The sequence below is a fragment of the Apis laboriosa genome, unplaced genomic scaffold (genome assembly GCF_014066325.1).
Source record: "Apis laboriosa isolate Shangri-la unplaced genomic scaffold, ASM1406632v1 scaffold34_cov151, whole genome shotgun sequence".
Taxonomy (NCBI): domain Eukaryota; kingdom Metazoa; phylum Arthropoda; class Insecta; order Hymenoptera; family Apidae; genus Apis; species Apis laboriosa.
In genome coordinates this window covers 8,509,285-8,533,633 of record NW_025222928.1, presented here as the reverse complement: position 1 = coordinate 8,533,633, position 24,349 = coordinate 8,509,285, and the positions used below count along the sequence as shown (strand labels likewise).

Below are 24,349 nucleotides of genomic sequence, written 5' to 3'. Positions count from 1 at the left end.
ATTTCAATTTTTTTCATCTATCCATTATATCTTATCTTATATTATTATTATTATTATTATTAATTTTTTTTTTTGCTATATGCTATAGAATGTCGATTTTTTAATTTTCCGTATTTTTATAAAAACAATGATTAAAATCTTATAAACGTCGGGAGATGAACGTCGAAAACCTATATCAGTATTATTAAAATATACAGAAAAGGATTCGAAACTTAACAATCGATTCCTGGGGGACAAGCCTCGTGAAGGATCCCTATGGTCTTTCATAGTGATACTTAATCGTTAAGATAGAATTATTCATAATATAATATACTATTCGCACTATGTATTTGCGATTTTTTTTACGTATTTAAAAATTATTACTATTTATGTTATAATTTCATTTTCTTTTTTGAATTTCATCGTTGATTTTAAATTTTAATTATGAATAACAAAAAAGAATTAATATTAAAATTAGCTTAAGTAAAATTTTTTAATTTTTCTTTTTTTTTTAATCCATAATAAAAAAACCTTATTTAAAATCAAATTTAAAGCTTAATTTAAAATTAATTGTTATTTAACCTGATTTTTTTTTATTCTTTTATAAGATTTTCAAATACATAGTTACGATATAGTGAGTAGCCTTCCGCCTTTTATGTTCAAAGTTTAAGTATAAATCTCCATTAACATTTAGCTTTATATCATATATCGTCACGTAAAATGCACTGTAAAATGAATATGAAAAACATTTTGTTCTTTCGAGTTGCCGACACAATAAATAAATTGTGTTGAAACGTGAATCACGTGCCAAATTTTAGGATAAATGAAAGTGTACTGCATACGTACGCTTATAATACCGATACACAAATAAATTATATAGGCTTGCCTTTTAAGGATCGTTTATTATCGTAATCGATTGTCTCGATTCAACCCTTATTGGGCATAATTAAACAATCTTTTAACTTAAATTAAACTCAATTCTTCATTTCCAATTGAAAAAAAAAAAAAAGAAATAAATTTCTAATATCTTTATATGATGAAATAAATTTATAAGTTTTTTTCTTATGAATATTTTAATTTATTCAAGATCGATATGGATATTTTTTCCAAATATTATAAAGAATATTTTTCATCACATTTCGCTCAAATAGGATTGTACAACTCGTGTAATAATCAACGCTTCGAGCTCCTTTTCAATATTTTAAAATCATATTTTTAATAATAAATATTTATTATTAAATGAATATTATTATTTTTGTTGTTAAATTTTCATTCTCATAATTATTTATAATTTTTTTTTATTTAATATTAAAAACTAAGATTAATACATAATACGTAAGATTAATAAATACAATTAAAAGCTCGAAGCGTTAATACAAGTTACGAGCAAAACGTAGGATTTGAATATTTTAATTAATTTACAAAAAGAAAAAATCGCGTAATTAAAAGTTCCATTTTTTTCTCTATCATCTAACTTCAAGTTACGTGATTTTTGCTTATCTTTATAGAAATCCTTCGAATTGCTAATAACTTTAAAAAAGTACATAAAATGTATAAAATGAGATTCCAACTTTTACAAGTAGTAATTCACGTAAAAATCATTCTTTGCAATAGTTAAGAGCAAGCATAAGAAAATGCAAAATTATTTCTTTCTGGTTGCTCGTAACTATTGTCTTATTTGTACTTGTACTTCAATATAGTAAACATTGAATAAGTTGTCAAATCTAACTATTGGGCGTAAATATTTATTTAATGCACTATGACATTCCATATGTTTATTTTCAGTCTTTATTCTTTTTCGCTTATTTTTTTTATAAAAGAAATTTATAATTTTAATCGATATAAATTTTTGTTCATTAATATTTAATTTGGATTTTGATTTTCAAGCACTTATCCAATGTTTACCGTAATTGCACAAATTGAAATACAATTGTTGGAAAAACTATAACCTAATAATTGGTAGATGAATAATGTTTCAAGGACTTAATAACGACAAATGACAGTATAAGCATATTAATTAACTTTAATCATCAATTCAAATCGATTTATTTCTGAATGATTATATCCTAATATATATCATTTTAAATATCGGAATATGTTTCCAATGATTGTATCTCAATTTATGACTTTGTCGATTATAAAAATCGAAACATTATTGTAAAAAAAAAAAAAAAATATAAAGCTCAAAGTGCCGAATAAAGGGAAATACATGTATATTATTTTAATATTTATTCATATTTAAAAATCATCTATTTAATTTCCTTTCTTCATAATATTTATTCGTTGGTATCGATATTAACAATTAAAATTATAATGGAAATATTTTAAAGATATAAAAATATTTTGTATCTCATATAATACTATTACTCATCTAATTACAATAGAATACTATTTATTTGAATCTATTAGAAGACAAATAGTTTATATATGTAAGTAAATTTTATATAATAATAGTTGATTCTCCCCATATCTTACGATTTCTTATTAGAATAATGAAATTTGAACTAAATAAATTATTTAATATAAAAGTAATTAAAATTTTATTTTACTGTATATTCCAATATGATATGCTATTTGTATCATATCGTTTAAATATGAAATATATTTAAATCTAATTATATATATATTTTTTTTATTTAAATATGATGTGATGATAAAATATTATTAAAAATTAAACCTTATTAAAATAAATGTAATTTTACAATAATGAAGATATTTAGATTATTATGAAAATATTATTAATAAAATATTAAAATATATTTTTTTATAAATAAAATCAAAAATATAATATTAAATTATTACTTAATTCATTCAGTGCATAATTAATTAATAATTATTATTAATTAATAATTATTACAGCTTAATATGGTATTTTTACAGAAAATTATATATCATGCAATTACAATTATATCTTTAAGATATATAATTTTCACATATTTATACAATGTTTATGTATAAATATCAAACTATAAATGTATCTCTTAATATTTTATATTTATTATTTTAAATTAGTAACATTTTAAACTTAATATATCGTATGTTTAATTTTATGAAGATTAAAATCATTGAAATTATATAAACGCAAATTGCAAATATTACATACAAAATTATGAAAAATATTCATATGCAACTGCAATAAATCTTCAGAAATAAATTTTTTCGTACAATAAGAACATATGTATCGAATTTCATAAGTTGTAACATTTGGCTTAGTTACTTCATACTGATTGCTCGTCATTTGGTAAACATCAGAAAAATTTACTAAATTCTGTAAGTAAAGAATTAAGAAAATAAAAATAAAAATATATATGATACTAAGAATGATTTTAATAATTCTTTAAATTGGAAAAATAGATCTATTCGCCGCTTATAATAGATTAAATAATATCAATTTTGGTTTACAAAATTAAAATTACAAATTAATTTTTGTAATTAAAATCATTGTTGGGTTGTCTTGATCCATATTAATAAAATTATTACATATTATTTCCAAAGCGACGAAATCCACAAAAATAATCCAATTCAAAAAATTAATTATTCGTGTATGATTGGAATCACCAATATACCTGTGATTGCTGCATATATTGAGCATCTATAATTGTTGTTGGTTCATTGTAAACTTGTGATTGATATATTTGTTGCTGTGTTGGTTGTTGTATAAAATCTATTGTTGGTATGTTCTGTATAGCAGGAGCAGCTTGATTCATCACTATTGATATTCCACCAGCGTTATGATTTAAATTTTTATAATAAAGAGAAGAAACATTTTCTGTTATTGATTGATTAGTTATTATTGGCTGATTTTGCTTAAACATTGGAGTACTTTTATCTGAATTATTTGTAGCAATATAAGGATATTGATAACATGTAGACAAAGAAGTATATTTAATTCCTGATTGATTTATATTTGATTGTTGAAATTGTTTATAACTTGAATTTTGGTTTTGCATAATTGTCTTTGTTTGTAAATTATCAACTTCTTTGAGTTTTTTATTCTGTTCATTATGTTGCAAATATTGTTTTTCACAGCTAATATGATTACCTGGTAAATTATGTTTTAACAAGTTTGATAAATCATCTGTACAAAAATCACAATAATGACATTTATATTGATTTGAATTAATTGTATTATTGAAAGAAGACATTTGATCATTTTTATTAATAGAAGAAGACGTTGGATGTGCTGTATTTACATTTTGCTGTACATTAATAGTTTTTACAATTTTATTAGATCCATCATTATTCTTCAAAATAGAATGTGGTATAGTTGTAGTCGTTCGAGCAATATTGCAAGCTGGTAAATTTTTATGGTATACTGATGTTACTTCTGATATTACTTCTTGTGGAGAAGATGAATATTTATTTTGATTTATGTTCGTTTGCAATCGCTGCTGTTGTTGATTATTTATTACTGTATTATATGGTTGAATTTCAGAGACATTTAATTGTGAATAATTTGAATTAGATAAAGACAATGGTAATATATTTGAATTTTTTTGAGATTGCGTTGTTTTTTCGTATAATGATTTCTCAAATTTGTTCGAAGTGAAATCTATAAATTGTTTTGAAGATAAGTCTTTTTCTTTAATTTTATGTTGTTTATCATTTTCATTCAAAATATTATGACTTTTAAAATGATTGATAGAATCACCAGCATTTTCAATAACATGATCATCAAGTTTGTTTAATTTTACAGGATCTCTAAGCTCTGCAAGAGTTTTCACTCTTAAGAATCCTTTTCTTGATGGAATTTCTTCTTCCTCTGATTTTAATAATGTTTTCAAAACTGATTCTAATTCTTTTGTAGTTGAAACTATATCCTGAGGTTCATTATTCTGAAGAATAGGTTGTATATTCTTTATGATTAATTGATCATCTGTTGTTTTAATTTTTGGATCAAGTTGATTATTATCATTATTATTAATCTTTTTTGAAGATATATCTGAATCTTGCAAAAGTTGATTATTATCATTATTAATCTTTTTTGAAGATATATCTGAATCTTGCAAAACATTCGTACATTTAACGTTTGAATTAAATGTTCGTGAATTTAAAATATTTGGAGAAGATTCTAAATTTATAAAATGTGAAGATGTTTGAACATTTAGACTTGTTACTGGTGATTTAGTTATATTATTTTTCAACATTATATTAGTTTGATTAATACAAGACGTTTCTAATATAGTATTAGAAGTAATTTCTTTTTCCTTACTTTTTTCATCATTTAATGATTCTGATTGGTTTATCAAATCTATTACTATCTCAGAATCATCTTCATTTCCTTCTAGTATCTTGATTAATTTCTCAGTATCATTGTCTATACCAGATTTTGTTGAACAAATCTTATTTATTTTTTTTATTGTTTGAGTTTTCATTTGTGATGTTTTCTCTATCTGTTTCTCAACAGTTGATATTTCTGTAAAATTGGAAGTATGATTTTTTTTTGATAATAATGCAGAATTATTATGATTTGTAACTTGATCAGTTTTAAAATATATCTGTTTATGAATAGTAATATGTTCTTGCATATTTTGAGAAGACTCAAAACCAATATTACAAAATTCACAAATAAATTTTGCTTTTTCATAATTCACTATACAGGACAACATATTATAACTTTCTTTATGTTTTTTAGCATGTTCTATAAAAGAATTTAAACTATTATGATATTTAGTATTGCAATGTATACAAGTAAAATTTACATGAATTATATTATGCGTCAACCAATGATCCTCAAAATCATAAAAATTTTCAGTTATTACCATACAAATACTGCAAATAAATACTAATTTTGCAGTTGCAAGTGATACACAAAGAAATTGAGGATCACTAAAATTATGTTTACTTTTTATGTGCTTATAAAATTCATTTTTTTTAAAAGAGTTATCACATAAATTACAAGTTACTTTTATTGTCAAATGTGTCTGAACAATGTTATTAGAGTTCTCTATAGTAGTTGTATTTTTAACTAAATTAGATTTATTACATTTTTGAATATGTTCTTTTAAATCATCTTCATTAATAAAAGGTAATTTGCAATTGTTACAAACATATTCTGCAACTTGAATATAATCTTCTGTAGATATACTTAAATTCATTGAAGAATTTTTTTTTAGTTTTGAGTTTATTATAGAATTCTTTGGAAATGATTGCTCACTAGCCATCCATAAAGAATCTCTTGCATGTTTTGACCAATGAATATAGAAAAGAGTTCCTATTCCACAAAATATAACTTTACAAATGTTGCATCGAAATTCCATTGTAGAATTTTTTTTAAAACGAGCGTGTATTTCTAAATGATGACGTACATCTTGAACTGAATTAAATATCATACCGCAAGTAGCACAAAATAAATTTGGAGAACGACCATTGTTTAAGCAATTCTGATTACAGTCTGCATATTCAGGAAGACGATAATGAGTCTCAAAACATTTTATACTTCTATATAACACTCTACAAGTGTGACAAAGAAGAACTATTTCAATTTGTAAGCAATTTTCATTGATTCCTGGTTTATTGTGACATTCACATATTGTAAATGATTTTTTGCTACATTCTATTTTATTTATTTTCTCTTTATCTAATTTCATTGGTAATTCTATATTTTGCATATCATTTTCTTTGAAAGCAGTGAATTTTATATCTTTAATTTTAGAATTTTCTCTAATTAATTTATCTGATTTATCTGATTCTTGTACACGTAACAGTTCTTTACTGCTAATTTTTTCATTTATTTGAATTGTGTTAGATATTATACTACTTTTGCTATCAATAAATTTTTTAGTTTTGCTTTGTTTAAATTCTTTATTTTTTGTCTTTTCATTCTCATTTGATTTTTGTTTTGCAACTTTATAAGCTTGTTGCAATTCATTTTCTGTATGTAAATAAATATGAGCTGCCAAATCAGTTTTTGTTAGAAAATCTTGTAAACAAATATTACATTCATTTGAATTATTAATACATTCAATCTTTTTCTTTTTCTCTTTATTTATTAAATTTTTTGTTATATCTTTTTTCTTTGATTGTTTATTATTATCACTAGTAACAAATTTTGACACATATTCCGTATTTTTTTGTTCAGATATTTTTGGTGATTCTAACATTTCTATTTCTGAAAAACAAGTTATGATTTCTTGAGATTTTTCAGACGATTCATTAATATTTTTCGACATACTTGATAAAGTATTACTTTGCTTTTGTGTATGAATAATTAAATGTGACTGCAAATCAGAATATTCTTTAAAATTAAGATCACAAACAATACATTTATAAGTAGAAATTTTAGTCTCTTTCTTATCTTTAAGTTTTTTATCTTTTATTGGAGATATCATGGAAGAGTAATAAGTTAAAACATTTTTTGTAGTATCTTTAATATGTGTATTAACTTTCATGTTTTCTGAAATTGATTTTTGTTTACATAGAGAAGTATTTACTATTTTTTCCTTTAAGCATAACATTTCATTAGTGGATTTTGTTACAGAATTTATATCTAACATATTTATTGACTTTTTAATATTAACAGTATTTTCAAATACATTTGATAAGTTAGAAGTTTCATTAATAGACTCATGTGAAGAAGATAATATAGGTTTAGTAATCGAAAGTAAATCTGATATTTGTTCTGAATTATTAATTCTATTTTGCTTAAATCTTTCTTCAGATTTGTTTTCAAATATTTTTGTTAAATTATGACAAGTTTTTTGAATTTCTAAATTTTCCTCTTTTTTTACTTTTTCTTTATTAATTGAATTTAAAGATGATTTTTTTGGAAAAATTAATAATGGTTCAATTATGTTTTGTATTTCTTTGGCAGTTATGCAAATATTTTTATTTGCAGTTTCACAAATGTTTAAATTTGAAATATGATTTATAGATTCTTCAGAATTAACATTAGCATTTTTAAATGTAAGTGACATTTTATTTATAGATTTTTTATTTTTTTGAAGTTTTGAAATATTAAAATTTGTTGAAGAATTTATATATGTTTCTATCAATTTCTCAATTTCTTTAGCTGAATATTTATTATTAAAGTTTTTCAAAGCATCAAATTTTATTAAAAAGATTCTTAATTCTTTAAAAAGTTTATATTTTTGTATAAAATATCTACTAGAATTAAATGATTCTTGTATTGATTTTTGAATATATTTATCTTTTAAAATTGGTTTTTCAATTGTCATAATATCATGATTTTTTGTGTTTACAGAAGTATCATTTTCTATAATACTTATAAGATTTAATTCTAAAGGCATAAAATTGGAATTATCTTCTTGTATGTTTTGATCAAGATCATTGTTTTCATCATCAGAATCATATATTGTAGATAATTTATTTAATATAGTTAATTCCTGTTGTGATATATTTATATTTTCCTTTATATTTAAATTTTTTTTATCTGATGGATTAAATAATTCATTAGTAACATCTAATGATTCTAATTGCAACATTGGATTTTCATCTATATATTTTTTCTTAACATCTTCATGTGCTATATTAATTTCTAATGTTTTCTCTGGTAAATTTCTTTTCAATCTTTTTATTTTATTTAAAGTAATTTTATGTATATTGTTATTTTCATTGTTATTATTATTATCATAATCATCATTCATATCATTTTTACGTTTCTTTTTGAAATTTTCTTTTCTAGTAATTCTTATAATTTCAGAATCAGAAGATTTATTATTATTATTTTCATTACACTCATTTGATTGTAGAATTTTATTTACATAAGGATTAATTATTGCATTTTCAGTTTCTTGATTTTTAACATATTCATTTTTATCAGTATTTATAGATAATAATTCTACTGATTCTGCAATAAATGTATTTAATTCAGTTTGACTTTCTTTCATGCAATCTATTCTATTTATTGCACATTCTTTAGTTGAAATTGTTTTTGCAAATGTTTGTGCTATTTTATTGATTACTTCATCTATTTTGTGTAATTTTATGCATGGTTGCTTAATGTCTTTTGATAAATTCTTTATAAGAAATGTTTTATCTTTATTTTTTGTTTCTTTAGAAAATAATACATTTTGAGATTTAGTTTTAGTTTTTGATTTACATAAATGATGTAATTGATTATATTTGGAATTTATTCTTTTAACATAATCTTTAGTTTTTCGTTTTCTATTTTTTGATATATCTTTTATTTGAGTTATAAATGAATCTTTTTCACAGCATTTTTTTATCTCTGATTTATTTATTGGTAATTTTATGATATTTACATAAACTGGCTTACACAATTTATATAAAACTTGTAATTTATTTTCTTTCTTTGACAATTGGTCCATAGTATCATTTTTAAATCTTTTTCTTAACGTATAAGAACTATTTTTCATGTTTTTTTTTTTTATATTTTGTACTTATATACTGGTTTTTGAGATAATAATGGCGTTTACTTTTTTTGGACAATTATTAAATGAATGTTAATTTTCATCAAAAATTCCTATTGTCAAACACAATGAAATTAACGTAGAACGTAACTATATTACTTAAAAAATGAATTATTGTACAAATTAAAAATTATAAACATATTTATATTTACGAACATGAATCAATCATATTCAAGTGAGCAACATGCTATGCATAAAAATCAATTGCTAACATTTTATTTTAAGTCTGACATACACAGAATGGTATGATAACTATATATAAAATATGTTGCAACATATATTAAAAAAATAAAATAAAAATTTATATAATATATAATATAATATACATATATATATATATATATATATACATTTACATAAGTTTATATAAATTTAAAGATACATAATAATATTTAAATAAATTTTTGAATAAATTTTTAATAAAATTTTCAAATTAATTAGCATATAGTTTATATTTAATATTTCTTATAAAATATTGGTTACAAATATATTATATTTATATGGTTAAAAATCATAAGATAGGATACGAGAAATTTTTTATTGTACTATCTTGTTTATAAATATTATATATATTTATTTTAATGAATTTTTTGAATTAATTGAAATTAACCAATCATATTTCTCACACGAAATTTTTTTTAGATGAAATGTCTTATTCACAAACTTTTTATTAATTTAATTTTCAACGAATATTTTTATAATTATTTTTTTATATAGATCTATTATATATATTTATTTATATTATATATTTTATTATATAGATCTATTTATATAAATCTATTTAAACATTTGCGTTAAATAAATACTTACATATTTAATGTAAATTTATATTTTATTAAATTGCATCTGATTGGATACTTTCGCTTGCAAGAAAAGAAATATCCAATTAGAAGATACTTAAGTACAAAATAATCTATCCATTAATAATAAATAAATTCGTAATATTCTATCTATAATAAGTATATATTTATGTATAAATATTTGCTGAATCAATGCTATTGTATTTTGACTATATTATATTTTTTGTTACGTCATATGTTTACATTATATATATATATATATATATATATATATGGTATGTGTATGTGTTTGGTGCGTGTGCGTGCATACATGCGTATGCGTGTGTGGGCGCAATTTCAAGAGGGATATCTACATAGACTTTCCTCTGTGTACTGAACACTGGCACTGGCAGCGAAAATACAGTTCCTGTATTAAAAACAATGTTGAGAATATTCAATAATTTGTCGGTGATCGAATTAAAAATTTCTTTTGCTCATTGAAACACAAAGACAATGGGAAATTACGTGAGCAAAATTGCATCGATGTCAAACAATGCGATGCATTCCATGTATCGCGGTCGTAAACGAAAATGTATCGAGGAAGATGATTTTGATTCTGAATCGGATTACATCGATCGCACTCTTCAAACGCCAAAAAAGTATGCAATTTTGAATAAATAATCTTAATTCGATAACTATAATTGATTATACAATTGAATTTTTAATAGTATTAAACAATGTTTGCATCATCGAAAAAAATAACTTCTTAATTTTGTAATTGGTATCTAACAATATATGTCGTCAATTGATTATTAAAATTGCTTTCAATCCCAATGATTTTATACATATGAATTAATTATATCGTAATTAATATATTTTTTTTAATTCATATAGAAGGAAATTGTTGACAACAGCACAATACATTTATAAAACATTATTCCAAGAAGAAAAAGGAAGTGACATAACTGTACTAATGTTGGGAAAAGCATGGAGATTACATAAAGTTTATATCAGTCAGGTAAATTGCTTATTTTAATGTTTATTGTATATATCATGCAATTTTATATATTTTTTACTTTTTATTTTAAATTATAATATATAAATTTTTTTACAGAGTCCATATTTTGCAAGTATGTTTTCAGGATCTTGGAGGGAAGCAAATGAGACAGTTATAAGCGTAGAAATTGCTGATCCTAACATTACATTAGATTGTAAATGATTTTATTTAAAAATTTTTTATTTTAATTGATAAAAATATTTTTTTTTTTTAATTTTATATGTTTTTAGCTCTTTTGACAGTTTTTGGTTCCTTTTACCAAGATGAAGTTAGTTTAGAACCAAAAGATGTCATATCAATTTTGGCTACCTCCACCTTATTTCAATTGCAAGGATTAATTGACCAGTGTACAGATATTATGGTAGAGACAACAAATATAAAAACAGTTGTTCCTTATTATAATGCTGCTGTATCTTATGGTGTACCAGTGGTAAAAACAGCAGCAAAACGATGGTTAGAAGTTAATCTTTTGGGATATGGATGGTTACATCCAACTTTTTTAAAAGAAATTACACCTGATTTAATGGCTGAATTAATTGCTAGTCCCGATTTAATTGCTATGCAAACAGAATTTTGCATTTATATGATGTTACGAGTATGGTAAATAGTGAAATACTGAAACAAAATTATTTCTAAATAGGACTATTATATAACTTTAAATAATATTTCAGGTTATTTGTTCATGTACACAATAAAGAGGAAACACTTCAAATTGATGAATATTTTAGAAATCATAAATGGACAAAACCATTTCTTACAACAGAAGAAGGCAAAGAATTTGCAGCTCCTTTTAAAGCATTAAGAATGAAATATCTTTTGTTACATGATCAAGATGTAAAAATTTTATATAGTGACAATTTAATACCACATGAGTGGTTACACAATGCATATAAAGAACAATGGTTACATTTATTAAGAATAGATGCGAATAAAGATCGAGGGTAAGTTATAAAAGTTTTTACTTTTTCTAAACAAATCCTTGATCTGTACTTAGGTCGATGGACGTAGTAAAGAGTCTCAAATATGTGCCTTCTTTTTTCTTCCCTTCCCTTTTATAACCAGCTTTGTGGGCAGAATTTTCACTCTAAAAAACCTACTCCCATGTTTGTCCCACTTTAGGTATCTGTGTAATTCATTTGTACATAATACCGAAGTAATTAACAAATAGAAAACACAACAATAAAATGTAATTTTTCTTTTTTTTTCTTTTTTTTTTTTTTAATTATTTTAGACCAAAACAGATGAGTGAAGAAGAATTCGCTCGTGAATGTTTCCGTTGTGGAAGATGCATCGAAAAAGCTGGTGAACATATTTGGAGATGGACAGCATTTCATTTTGGTTTAGATTTGGTGGTTTGCTTAGATAGTACTACTTTAAGAATTAAAAGGAATCACAGATTAGATACAGATCATATAAAAGCAAATCATAGCAAACATAATATAATTCTGAAGTTAGTATTAGTTTAAAAATTATGATCTTTTAAATAATTATATAATTAAAATTTTGAAAAAAAATTATTTTCAGAGTAAGTCTAATTTCTTTAGATGAACAACGTCAAGTAAAACATATTCAGAGTTCAGGTATGCTTAGGTTATCACTCCATAAGAATGAAGAAGTAAGTAATATTTATAAATTTTTTAATTGTAAAAAAGTGATTCAAGTTGTTAAAGTAAATCAAATTTACACTTTAGAAACAGGTAATGTCTTTGGATAAACAACTCACTTATCCTTTGTATATATCAGTCAACATGCAAGTAGTTACTCCATTTATATCAACAGAAGAGGAAAAATCAGCTGATATAGTAATATTCTCGGATACTTAGCATATTAAACATTTAAACTGAATATAACAACGTACGCTTATCTCAAATAATAATCCGGTTGTTCCAATTTGTAATACTTGAATACGACTAAGTGCTATAAATTTTGTTACTCTCACGTGACGTTTATATTATGGAGATTCTAATTTCTGATTAAAACTTTTATAAACTCAAGAGCTTCTAGTCGACTAAATGGAATTATGAAGTTAGTAAGAAGAAGAATATAATTTCTTCCGTTTGTACTTTTCAGATATAATGCAGATACTTATTTTTTCTAACTTAAAATCACACTTATTACTTATAAAAATATATTAAGGCTATTTAAAAAAAAAAATATCAAATATAAAAATTTTATTTTTTAATAATTGCAACTAATTGAATGTTAAATTTAAAAAAATGTAATGTGTCATAAAATATCACACAGTATTATCCATTTGCTTTCACACTGCTCTTTATGCATTTATATATTTATACTATAATGACATTAGTAACAGAATAGAATAATTTTTTAATTAATAATTTTATACATTCATAATAAATATTAATAACGTAACTGCATAAATGAATTCATAGACACGCTGATCGAGTGCTTCTGTGTCTTCCGACCAACTATCGAAACATCGAGCTTCGTGCCTTATGAATACTGATTAAAAGTAAAATAACTATATGTAAACAAATGTAAATATTGTTTTTAAATATTGTTAACTGGAAAAAATTTTTATACAGAATTTTGAATTAATTTTCGAAAAACCGTTTATTGCATGTAACATTTTCAATTTAAATGATAGATAATTAACGTTCCTTTAATTAATCTAATCTAATCTCTATATATATATTATATGTATGTATGTATATGGATATATATGTATTTAAATGCGCGCATACATGTATATATACATACATTTATATATGGTGCTATTGTTTAATATGCGCGAAAAAATTTTACTTTTTACTTATTATTAAATAAGAATGTTTACTTAGTCTAATGTCTAAGATTTTATTACATTTAACAAACATTACTGACTTCAAATTAATTTTCCGATAGAAAAATACGTTATGTTTACATAGCATCAATTATGATTACTTACCTTTTTAATAATTTATATGTATAATTCTGTTACTTTGTTAAGTTTGTTATGACACTTATAAATTTTAAAAATATATGAATAATTACAATAATTTGCGCAAAAACACATTGCGCTTTAAAACATTTTTGTCTTAATTAATTATGAATGAAGATATGAATTTATAATATATCATGAAAGAAAATATCATTTATTTCTGTACATTGAAATTGCTAAATAATAAATTAATTAAATTGCAAGGTTTTTGAGGTTTACTTTATATGAAGTATAGTTATATAGTTTTGATTCTGTCTTTTTTTTTTTTTTGATTTTTTTTGATAACCATTTAACAGTTTATTGGCAGAATATTTTCTGTACATAGTGATGAATGTACATTGCAACAATAAAATGTGATAATAAATATTATAATAAAATCAAATTTTAATTAACATTTTCTTGACCTGGCATATCTATCTATTAAATATACTTATATTTTAATGCAAAATATGCAAATGGATGATCGATTTAAAATATATTTTTCTGTTGTTTCTTTTCTTTTTCATTGTTTCGATATGCTTGTATAGAGGGCAGTGTTGCCAGCAGTTTTATTTCATCAAAGTATGACGGATAATAGGCAGATGATATGAAATTAATTAAATGTAAATAATTATCTGGAGAAGCAATTTCGTTACATTCCATTCAATATTTGATAAAATTTCTATGATGAATCATAGATATATTCGAAGGAAAGAGAATATTAAAAAAAAATATCATTAATATTTATTTTTATTCATTATAGATGTCATAGTTTCTATGATTATTATTGATTGTGATACATTTAGGGAAAAATAACAACAAAAAAATGCATCATAATGTACGCGTATATTTTTTTGTTTATTCTGGATATCATTATTTTTTTTTGTTTTATATTAGAATAATTTTATTGTACATATATATGCACTAAATATAGAAGTTCAAGATAAAGTTCTAATCTGAATTTGACTCTGGAATTAATTTAAACATTATGTACAAATTAGCAACTATATAAATTTTTTTGATCACATTTAGATTGAAATCTTAAATAAAAATAAAAGAGCTTAATATATTAATACTATTCATACTTTTAAATAAGTTATTTCTCTAAAATAACTAATCAATCAATTAAACTATATAATTGAGCGGAACATAACGAAATGTAAATTTTTAATTATATTGGTAATTTATTCTGTCATTTGTTTGTCTCACTTTTATTTATTTCTCCAGATTATTTATTTAAAGATATATGTATTTTCATATTACGCCAGGTATGAGAAAAAGAAATACAACTGTCGTAGAATTATATGTTCCTGTGAAAATCACTTTTTCAAAACAAATTGCAACATTCGGTATATACTTTTACTTGGACGTGTATCAATAAAAATTACACGCTTTTTTGTCTCATCATCCGCAGTTTAAAGTGAATCAATATTTAAAATATTTGATCAAATATGACAAGCTCGATTATTTGATATCCATATTGTTATAATTTCCGATTACTTTCCCATCTTTTAAAGTGTCAAAAAGTTCGCCATCGTTTTATTATATTCTTTATATTTTATTTAAGTTATAAGTTTTATTATAAGTAATAACAAGAAAAAACAGGAATCATAATAGCAATAATATAACAATGTTAACAACAGTGATAATGATTAGTTTAGTGACATTAATTAGTAGTAGCAATTAATAGCTATAGTATTGATAATGGTAATAGTAATTAGCAACCATAATAATAATGTAACGATGGTGACAATATGACACAGTGACAACAGCGGTAGCAACAATTAATTACGTACTGCGGTGAGACATGTATTCATTTTTATTATATTTTTATTTTCTTTTTTAATTGTTTGTTTCAATAAGCATTCTACTTTATCTTCTACTTTCTCCATTGACAATAGTTTCTACATCTTCGTTTTACGATTCTTTTATTTTTCTTTTATTATTATTTTTGGTTTTCTGTTCATACTTTTCTTAATGTTCTTATTGGCTACAATTGAAGAAGTAGCAATATTTCACATTTTAATCGAACTGTATATATCTTTTAATCATTTTTTAGCGTTTTTTGACGTGCATATAGTATACACGTACACATATACGTTGCCGTGTATCACACGTACGAACGTGCACTCATCACACGCACACATGCACACATCAATATCCTTTTTTCTTTGTCGCGAGCCTCCGCTGTCTATCGTTTACACAGCATTTTATTGCAAAAATTAACAGAATATGGGTCGCAATCATCATGCCAAATTTTCATCTTCGTCTCAACGAAATGTAAAATAAATTACTCATCGACGATATGTTTTTCCGTTTTTTTTCTTATTTTGCATTTTCCCGCGTGCATTTCGATCTTGAAATATTTTATACAATACCAGGCAATTACGAAAGCAACCCGATATTATTTTTCTAAAAATAAGCTATAATATCCTTCTTGCGTGCAATTCCATTGCTGTTTCCTTTCAAAATATAATATATTTGTATATATATATATTTTATTTCATTTTTTTTATAGTAGCGTATAAAGTGCAATCGCACTCCGCTACACTTTTATATATATATATATATATATATATGTATATAATATATACATATGCATATATATATGTATATGTATATATATATATATATATTGTATATATTCTTTAATTTATTTCTTTTCTTATAGATATTGTAATTTTGTTTTCTCTTTTTACTTTCTACGCTTATGCAAGAACGCTGAATGGTTTCACGTGCGGAGGCCATGTGTTTTCTTCTTCTCATTTAAATTTTCCTGAAGTGTACTACTGAAGTACGCTCTTGCGTATCTGGCAGTTTGTATCACCGTTAAAACTACTATGTTGTAATTTGACTACTTTTGCGAATTGTTCGAATCCTGGAACGGCATATACATACATACATTTCTATGTGTACTGTGCTCTCAATCGAGCATTTTTCTTTAAAAATAACAGCTACAATAGCTGTAATTATATTCAACTCGTTAACAATCTCAGTTCCCTTATATTTCGTTTCGCTGGAAATTATTATATATTTAAAAAGTCAAATTGATCATTTAGAGAAATTATTAAAGAAAATATTTGATTTCTAAAATTTAAATGTTATTTAAGATTGATCGATAATATATATTATATTGTCAAGTCTAGAATCGATCGCGATCTAACCTGAAAATGTAGCGTTTCGAATAGATAGGGAATCGGACGAAAACGAGTTGCTCCGGATCCGAACGGTGTTTTCTATGTTATCGTTGATTCAGTTTTAGGCATTAAGTATTATCCTTTGGTAACTGCGAAGTTTAGGCTATGGAGAAGTGCGGCGAAGTCAAGACGGGTAATGCGAACGGATATGAAAGGAATAAACTCGGCATCGTCAAAATAACCGTCAACAGAGACGTTAACGGCAATAAGAAGGACGGTGTATGGCTTTCGGCCGAGTTACAGAGATCACCGGTGCATGCGCAATAAGCTGCATGAACGTCGTGAGTGCCTGATCTCATCAGGCAATCGGCATTGTCTCTCTGGTCCGTAATATATCCGCAACTTCTGACAACTCTGATCTTGCCATACACTGAAAATTGATCAAAATCATAGCGTTACTAGATTTACAAATTCTTCATATTTTTATAACAAAAACGGTACTTAAATACTATAAAAAAATAACTAACTTGCTATAAAGTTAAATAACAACCAATTAAACCAAATTCTTTATTTAATAAATTAATTTAATAAATAAAGAATTTCTTTAAATAAAGAAAAATAAAAATAATTATTTAATAAATTACTATAGAAAATTTTTTGAAAATTATTTGACACATAATAATAAAATATGCATAGTCTATGAAGAACGATGGAATTTCAAAATTTATTCCAGACTTAAATAAATTTTTGCTTTTAGAATATAAGTAATAATATAAACTATATACATATATATATACTCCCGAAGAATAGATCATGGAATTTGTAGTTTTTAATTTTAATATTTATAAGCTTTATATAAAAAACATGTATACTATTTTATTTTAATTTTAAATCTTTTGAAGTTTAATTGTCACAACATTATTATAATGTTTGCTTAATAACATATGCTAATGTTAATGTAATAATAATATTGATTTTAACAATGGTTAAAATCCATAAATAGTTTGAATAATTTATCATATATTTCAGATACAAAATTTATTAAATAATTTTCCAAAGCTATATTACGTATACGATAAATAATTTTTTTGGATATACCTCTTTGGCTGATTTTTCGACAAAGAGTAGGCTCCAAATGACTTAGATGTTCCAAGCGTGGTTGAAAACTGCAGTTCACGGTTCCAAGACTGTACGGATCGAATGGATCGCCGCACCTTGGATCGTATTCGCTGTTGCATTGATAACATATTATTGCTTCTCCTACAAAAAATGAATTTAATATGAAGCACTGAATATTATTTTAAAATTTTTTATAAACTATAAATAAAGAAAATACAATTATTATATAAGAAATATATATATATAAAATATAAAATATAATATATAATATATAAAATAAATATATATAAAAATATATTTTATTTATAATAATTATTTATATATTTCTAATAAATATATAAAAAAAATAAAATTTTAATTTTAGGATAATTAGAGCAAACATATGACTTAAGAAGGAAATATTCGAATAAAAATCATATCAAGTTTTTATGTTATAAACATCACATAACGAAATTACAAAACTTTGAAATATTAAACTATACTATTGATTAAAATAAGGTAGGTTCGGAAGAACTGCTGAATCCATATTGAGTTGTAGTTGTTTGCGCGCTACTTTTATCGCGTACTGCAATTTAATCAAAACTAAGCCATTATATTCAAGTATTTCTTATTATGGATGTTATTAATCTGTTAATGTTTGTTAAAAGTTTTATAACACAAATAAATATGTTTAATATTGTCATTCATTGTTATTATTCCTAATTTAAATAAATCATTATTTGATTTGATAAAATAGTCAAAGTAAATTAAAAAAAAAATAATTTATTGATCAAATTATTCAGAATTAATGTTATAATTGAATTAATTCCAATTTTTTAGTTCTTCTGTATTTAATATTTTATATTGATGATAAATTTCAATATGATTTAATAAAATTAATAATAAATATAATTTAATTATATTTAATAATTATTTATATTTAATAATTATATTAATTTAATTATATTATACAATTAATAAAAATTTAATTTCTTTTAGGAGTTGCTGCTGTATTTCAAATTTTAGAATTTATGCTTGATTTGCAAAGTCTTGTTGATTGGCTACGACCCTGCCGCGTTGTGACGTCACCAGGCAACCCCATTCACCCTCCCAACGAGTCTGGTTACAGCACCAGCTGATATCGAGCAGGAAGACCCCGACCAATACATGCGATGACCTACTGATATACACATGGGAAAAGAGATCTATTGAGAGAAGTACAAATTTTGCAAATTTTTATGACAAAAGTCTGGGCAGTAAATAGATATATTTATTGATTCCAATCTTTGAAACTATAATTTAATCATTTTTGTCATTTATGTTACATTATAATATTATTATGTTATATTTTTATCTTAACGAATTATTAAGTAAAATTTTTAAAAATCTTTTTTTGAACTATATACATATATTCTTAACATTTTTAAATTTTTTTATTAATTTAATTAAAATTTATTAAGAGAAGAATATCGATATATAGAATTTAATAGAAAAATATTTAATTATGAAAGAAAAAAATGATATAAATGAAATTTTTTTTTCTTTGTCAGCATCTTCACTTTGAATTTACCTTGAGCGCGCGAAAATATAGATGAAACAGTTTCATACCCTGACCTTGACTAGATAAATTTTGTAGGACCTTCCACTGGCTTATTCTACAAGCTTTTAATAAAAAGTTTCGTTTCATTAAAATATAAAGTTTCTTTTCTATTTAATGATAACTTCTAATTAATGATGCAAGAATATTTTACAAAGAAATTATTTAATTTTTAATCACCCACATATTATATACATTTATATACATTTTTTTATGAATATTAAACACGTTACATTTTTTGCATTCTTTTAATAAAAATTCTAATAATTTTATATAGAATTTTTTATAGATACTAAAATGTATTCAAATATATACAATTGAAATCGTCGACTATGATAATAAATTTCATTGAAGAAAGATAAGTCAGAATGTTACGATATCGACAGATTAATAAACTTTCTGTATTATTATTATTTTGACAATTATAGTGAAGTGTGAAAACATTGATCAAAAGTATGTATATATGGGAGGCTCTTCAACGACATTTGAAACCACACGAGACGTTCGATCAGCAGTAAATAGGGCAGGGCGGCTGGATAGACGGTAGGGGTGAGTCGCGTGAGGAACTAACAAGCGCTGCGTGACATTGCAGGTCCTTATGTAATCGACAGGAACTAAAACGAAGAGATTACCCTTTTTATGTTGATATAAAAACATTTCTGATGAAGAAAGAAGAAAGAATATCGATAAAGACAATAATATTTCTATTCTGTAGGATTCAATAATTTAGTATTCTAGATACATTTTTTATTGATCTTTAAAAAATCGATATTATAAATCAATAAATTTCTTTCAAAAACTTATATATTATTAATACTTAAGAATAAATATATAAATTTAAAATACAATAATATATTAAATATAAAATAATTGCATAATTATAAAATAATATGATATTTTAAATAATTCTTCATAAAAATTATAATTAGATCCTTAATGAATATTTAAATGATTCATATAAATATTTAAAAGAGATGATTATTCAATTGTTATTCTTGCTAATTGTCATTTTTTTGTGCTTTGTTTAGAATGATTGTTAAACTCATTTTCAAGGAACAAAAACATAGTAATATATATATAGCGTGCATAAACATATATATATATATATATATATATATAATATAATAATACAAATTTTTATAATTTATTAATAGATTAACACGAGGAACATCCCCTTGGTCACGGTACCACACGGTGCAGGGAGAATAGAATTCGAAGAGTATGAGAGAATGCAGCGGAGGGAGGGGAGAAAGTGGGTCGCTCGATAACCCTCGCGTGGGCCAAGTTCTATGAACCAAAATTCCAAATTTTAACAAATTGCATCAAAATTAACATAATTTTTCTTAAAAAAATAAAAAAGAAGAAGAAGAAGAAAAATAACCTGCTTTTGGAAACTTTCGTTATTCTTCCTTTTTTCACTTACTAAAAAAGAGCTGCAATTGAATTCGACTAGCAGCTTTAAGTTCGACCAGTTACGGAATTGTTTCTTTAAACTCATCATTTAACGATTGTAGCAAACGCTACATGCAGCAACGTATAATTAACGACATTTCTAAATCCTTCATTTTAAACGTGCACTGTTTTCATGAAATTGTGTTATTGCAAACGTTTTTCAAACGTTAATCGCAAATTAATTTATCTTGTTAAAGAATTTTAGGTTTAAACACTTTTATTATAATTTTTTTCGTTTTTTTTATGATTATTAAAATATTATATAAATGTTTAAAACGAATCATTAAATTTTATAAAAGAAAGTTGCTTCTTATAAAAAGTCGATACAATATCACTGTCGCAGTGTTTTAAATTTTATAAAAGTCGCTTTTCTTAATAGGACGTTTTTTTTCAAGACGGTTATTTCTTTTTTTTTTTTAGAAATATGAATATTAATTAAATTTAGATATTATATTATTTAATTTTTTCATTTTTAATATAAGATGTTAAAAATAAAAGATTATATTTTTCCAACAAAAATAATTATTTCCAATTATACAACGTACATTTTTCGAATTTTTTTTTCGATTTTAATAATTTTTAATTGTTAAGAATATCTCGTTTTAAAATTTTATTCTTTTTCCACACGGTAAAATCTTCATTTTCATTTCCAGGCAACTTATTTCCTTTCCGTGATTTATTTTTATAATGAAATTCAATTTAGAAATTGAGTACAATCTGTTCCGGATAAGAATCGAGGAAGTACTACAAGTGCTACTATTGTAGGAGTTCTCTGACTAACATCTGGAATACCATAATCTTTTACTACATTGGAATATCCTCTATAATGTACTTTTTTATTTTATATTAATTTTTCTCATTTGAATTAATTTTTTTTATGCAAATATTGATTTATAATACGAAATATCATAGTTCAATAATTTATATCGATATGATAAGAAGAGAAAGAAGAAATCGTGTTGATATAAGGAAGACCTAACTGAAAAAAATTGCAAGAACTGCAACTGATGAAAACTCGATTGTACCTTTTATGTAACACGAAATCAATATTGCGTTTGTTTCTTTATATTTTTTTTTTTTTTTCTACAGCTTACACAACTTTATAATGAATACTTTTTAATGATTCTTTGATTCATTAGATATTAGAATTTCTTATTGGTATGTGAACATATAAAAATAATGCTATGTTAAATTCTTTTCTCTTACTATATATATATATATGTATATATATATATATATAGTTACTTTTTCTATCAATTACTGCATTGCGCTGCAATATACTATATGCTGCAATGTTCTTTTCAAATTTAATTTTGTTATTTGTTATTCATTATTTTGTAATTATTCATTGTTCAAAAATTTTTAAAAATTTTATTCAATTGATTTTTATTTTTACTTATAGACTTTATAAAAAAATAAAAATATAAAAGTTATGAAATATATTTTATAATTTAAATTTCTTGTTAAAAGAATTTTATTTTAACATTATTATGAAATATTATATTCTATAGAAATATTGAAAAATAATCAATGTAATATCAAAAATAAAAAATTTTACATAATCTTCATATTTTAAAATATGTATATTCGCCTGATTTGAAGAATAAGTCAATAAAAAAAAGATTTCTTAGTGATTTTTATCAATTAGTTGAAAAACTCATTGATTTAATCACAAATTAAAACAGAATATAAACAATATGATTTATTACCTCATATATATATATACACATATATATTAGTTTTGAATGAACATAGTTTTATATCGATAATATTCAACGCATCGATTAATCGATGACAATCATTTTAAAAAGAATGAATAGTTTCAATAGAAAGAAAGGCGCCAAATATCGCACTCACCGGAATGAATAGTCGACAGCAGTACCACGAAGACGAGGGTGACGATCAGCGAAAGACGATTTGCAATCATGATCACGATCACCGGACCATGTGTTTCAACTAATCACGTTGCAGTCAGTCACTTCGGACGTGTTGTCTCCACCCTCGCTGCATGGAAAATTTGCACGCGGCAGATTCGATTAAATATTTTCAATTTTTATAAAATAGATTCACCTTGAGAATCAAATAATGATAAAAAGATTGAACTTGAGAACAAATGAAGAGAATTTATTTGATGTGGCAGTGTTTAATCGACAGATCTTGTCTCTTCTCCTTTCTCACGTCCGAAATGACTGAACGAACGTGTACGAACCTTCTGGTTTCTTGTGCACCTTACGTGATCGCGGACGCGTCGCGTCTGATGAGAATCAGTTTCCGTCGGCTATGCGGCAGATCTGCCCCCTCTGGTTTTTCCATGCGCTTTGCGTCCATCCCTTGTTCATCACCGTACCCTATTAATTCGAAACCAATTTTTATCATTAAAATAATTTTTTGATTATTATTTTTCTTAAGTTATAATTATTAACAGAATAATTAATTAATTAATGGAAAATATTTGAAGATTTAAAATTGCAATTTATTTTTTTCATATTATATAAGAATTTTAGGTTTGTTGTTTTTTTCTTTGATTTTTTTAATAAAAAAATTATTTCAAATTTTATATTTGTATAATTTTTATTATTTTTTTACAATAATGAATAAATAACATATATTCTAAAATAAATAAATTATTTTATAATATTTTCTAGTTATATTTATTAAACAAACATTTTTAAATTATATAACAACAAATTATAATACCAATAATTGCAATTTTTCTTTGCAATTCATATAAAATTATCCTATATTTATTATATTTATTTATTTATTATATTATTTTATATATATATATATTATTACATATATTATTATATATATATATATATTATTATATATATTATTTATTATATGTATTTAAATTTAAATTATATATTTAATATTATTATATATTATTATATATTATTATATATTTAAATTGACAACAAGACTACAAATTACATAT

The 24,349-nt window shown here is 23.5% G+C and overlaps 3 protein-coding genes across 5 annotated transcripts; 1 reads left to right on the top strand and 2 right to left on the bottom strand.

Moving 5' to 3' along the window:
* Positions 1 to 3,004: 3,004 nt before the first annotated feature.
* On the bottom strand, positions 3,005 to 9,518 carry LOC122714985 (MATH and LRR domain-containing protein PFE0570w-like). Its single transcript, XM_043936825.1, has 2 exons — positions 3,546 to 9,518; positions 3,005 to 3,247 (listed from the first exon to the last, which is right to left on the bottom strand). Exons 1-2 carry the CDS (start codon positions 9,315 to 9,317, stop codon positions 3,005 to 3,007), a joined length of 6,015 nt encoding a protein of 2,004 aa, XP_043792760.1. The 5' UTR covers positions 9,318 to 9,518.
* A 1,010-nt stretch (positions 9,519 to 10,528) lies between these two features.
* Positions 10,529 to 13,795, top strand: LOC122714986 (protein germ cell-less). The gene is made up of 8 exons (XM_043936826.1): positions 10,529 to 10,809; positions 11,045 to 11,168; positions 11,265 to 11,361; positions 11,438 to 11,807; positions 11,879 to 12,148; positions 12,439 to 12,657; positions 12,732 to 12,822; positions 12,899 to 13,795. The coding sequence occupies exons 1-8, from the start codon at positions 10,664 to 10,666 to the stop codon at positions 13,028 to 13,030; spliced, it is 1,449 nt and encodes a 482-aa protein (XP_043792761.1). The 5' UTR covers positions 10,529 to 10,663; the 3' UTR covers positions 13,031 to 13,795.
* A 1,444-nt stretch (positions 13,796 to 15,239) lies between these two features.
* LOC122714773 lies at positions 15,240 to 23,686 on the bottom strand. Of its 3 annotated transcripts, none has more exons than XR_006346711.1 (4): positions 23,269 to 23,686; positions 18,363 to 18,524; positions 17,292 to 17,694; positions 15,240 to 17,143 (listed from the first exon to the last, which is right to left on the bottom strand). XR_006346711.1 is itself a non-coding variant. In XM_043936427.1 (4 exons), exons 2-4 carry the CDS (start codon positions 23,336 to 23,338, stop codon positions 17,423 to 17,425), a joined length of 504 nt encoding a protein of 167 aa, XP_043792362.1. In that variant the 5' UTR covers positions 23,339 to 23,415; positions 23,482 to 23,686; the 3' UTR covers positions 15,240 to 17,422. The 3 variants fall into 3 exon arrangements, 2 of the variants coding, with proteins under 2 accessions (XP_043792362.1, XP_043792361.1); XM_043936427.1 differs by having other exon boundaries at positions 15,240 to 17,694; positions 23,269 to 23,415; positions 23,482 to 23,686; XM_043936426.1 differs by having other exon boundaries at positions 15,240 to 17,694.
* Between the last annotated feature and the right edge of the window lie 663 nt (positions 23,687 to 24,349).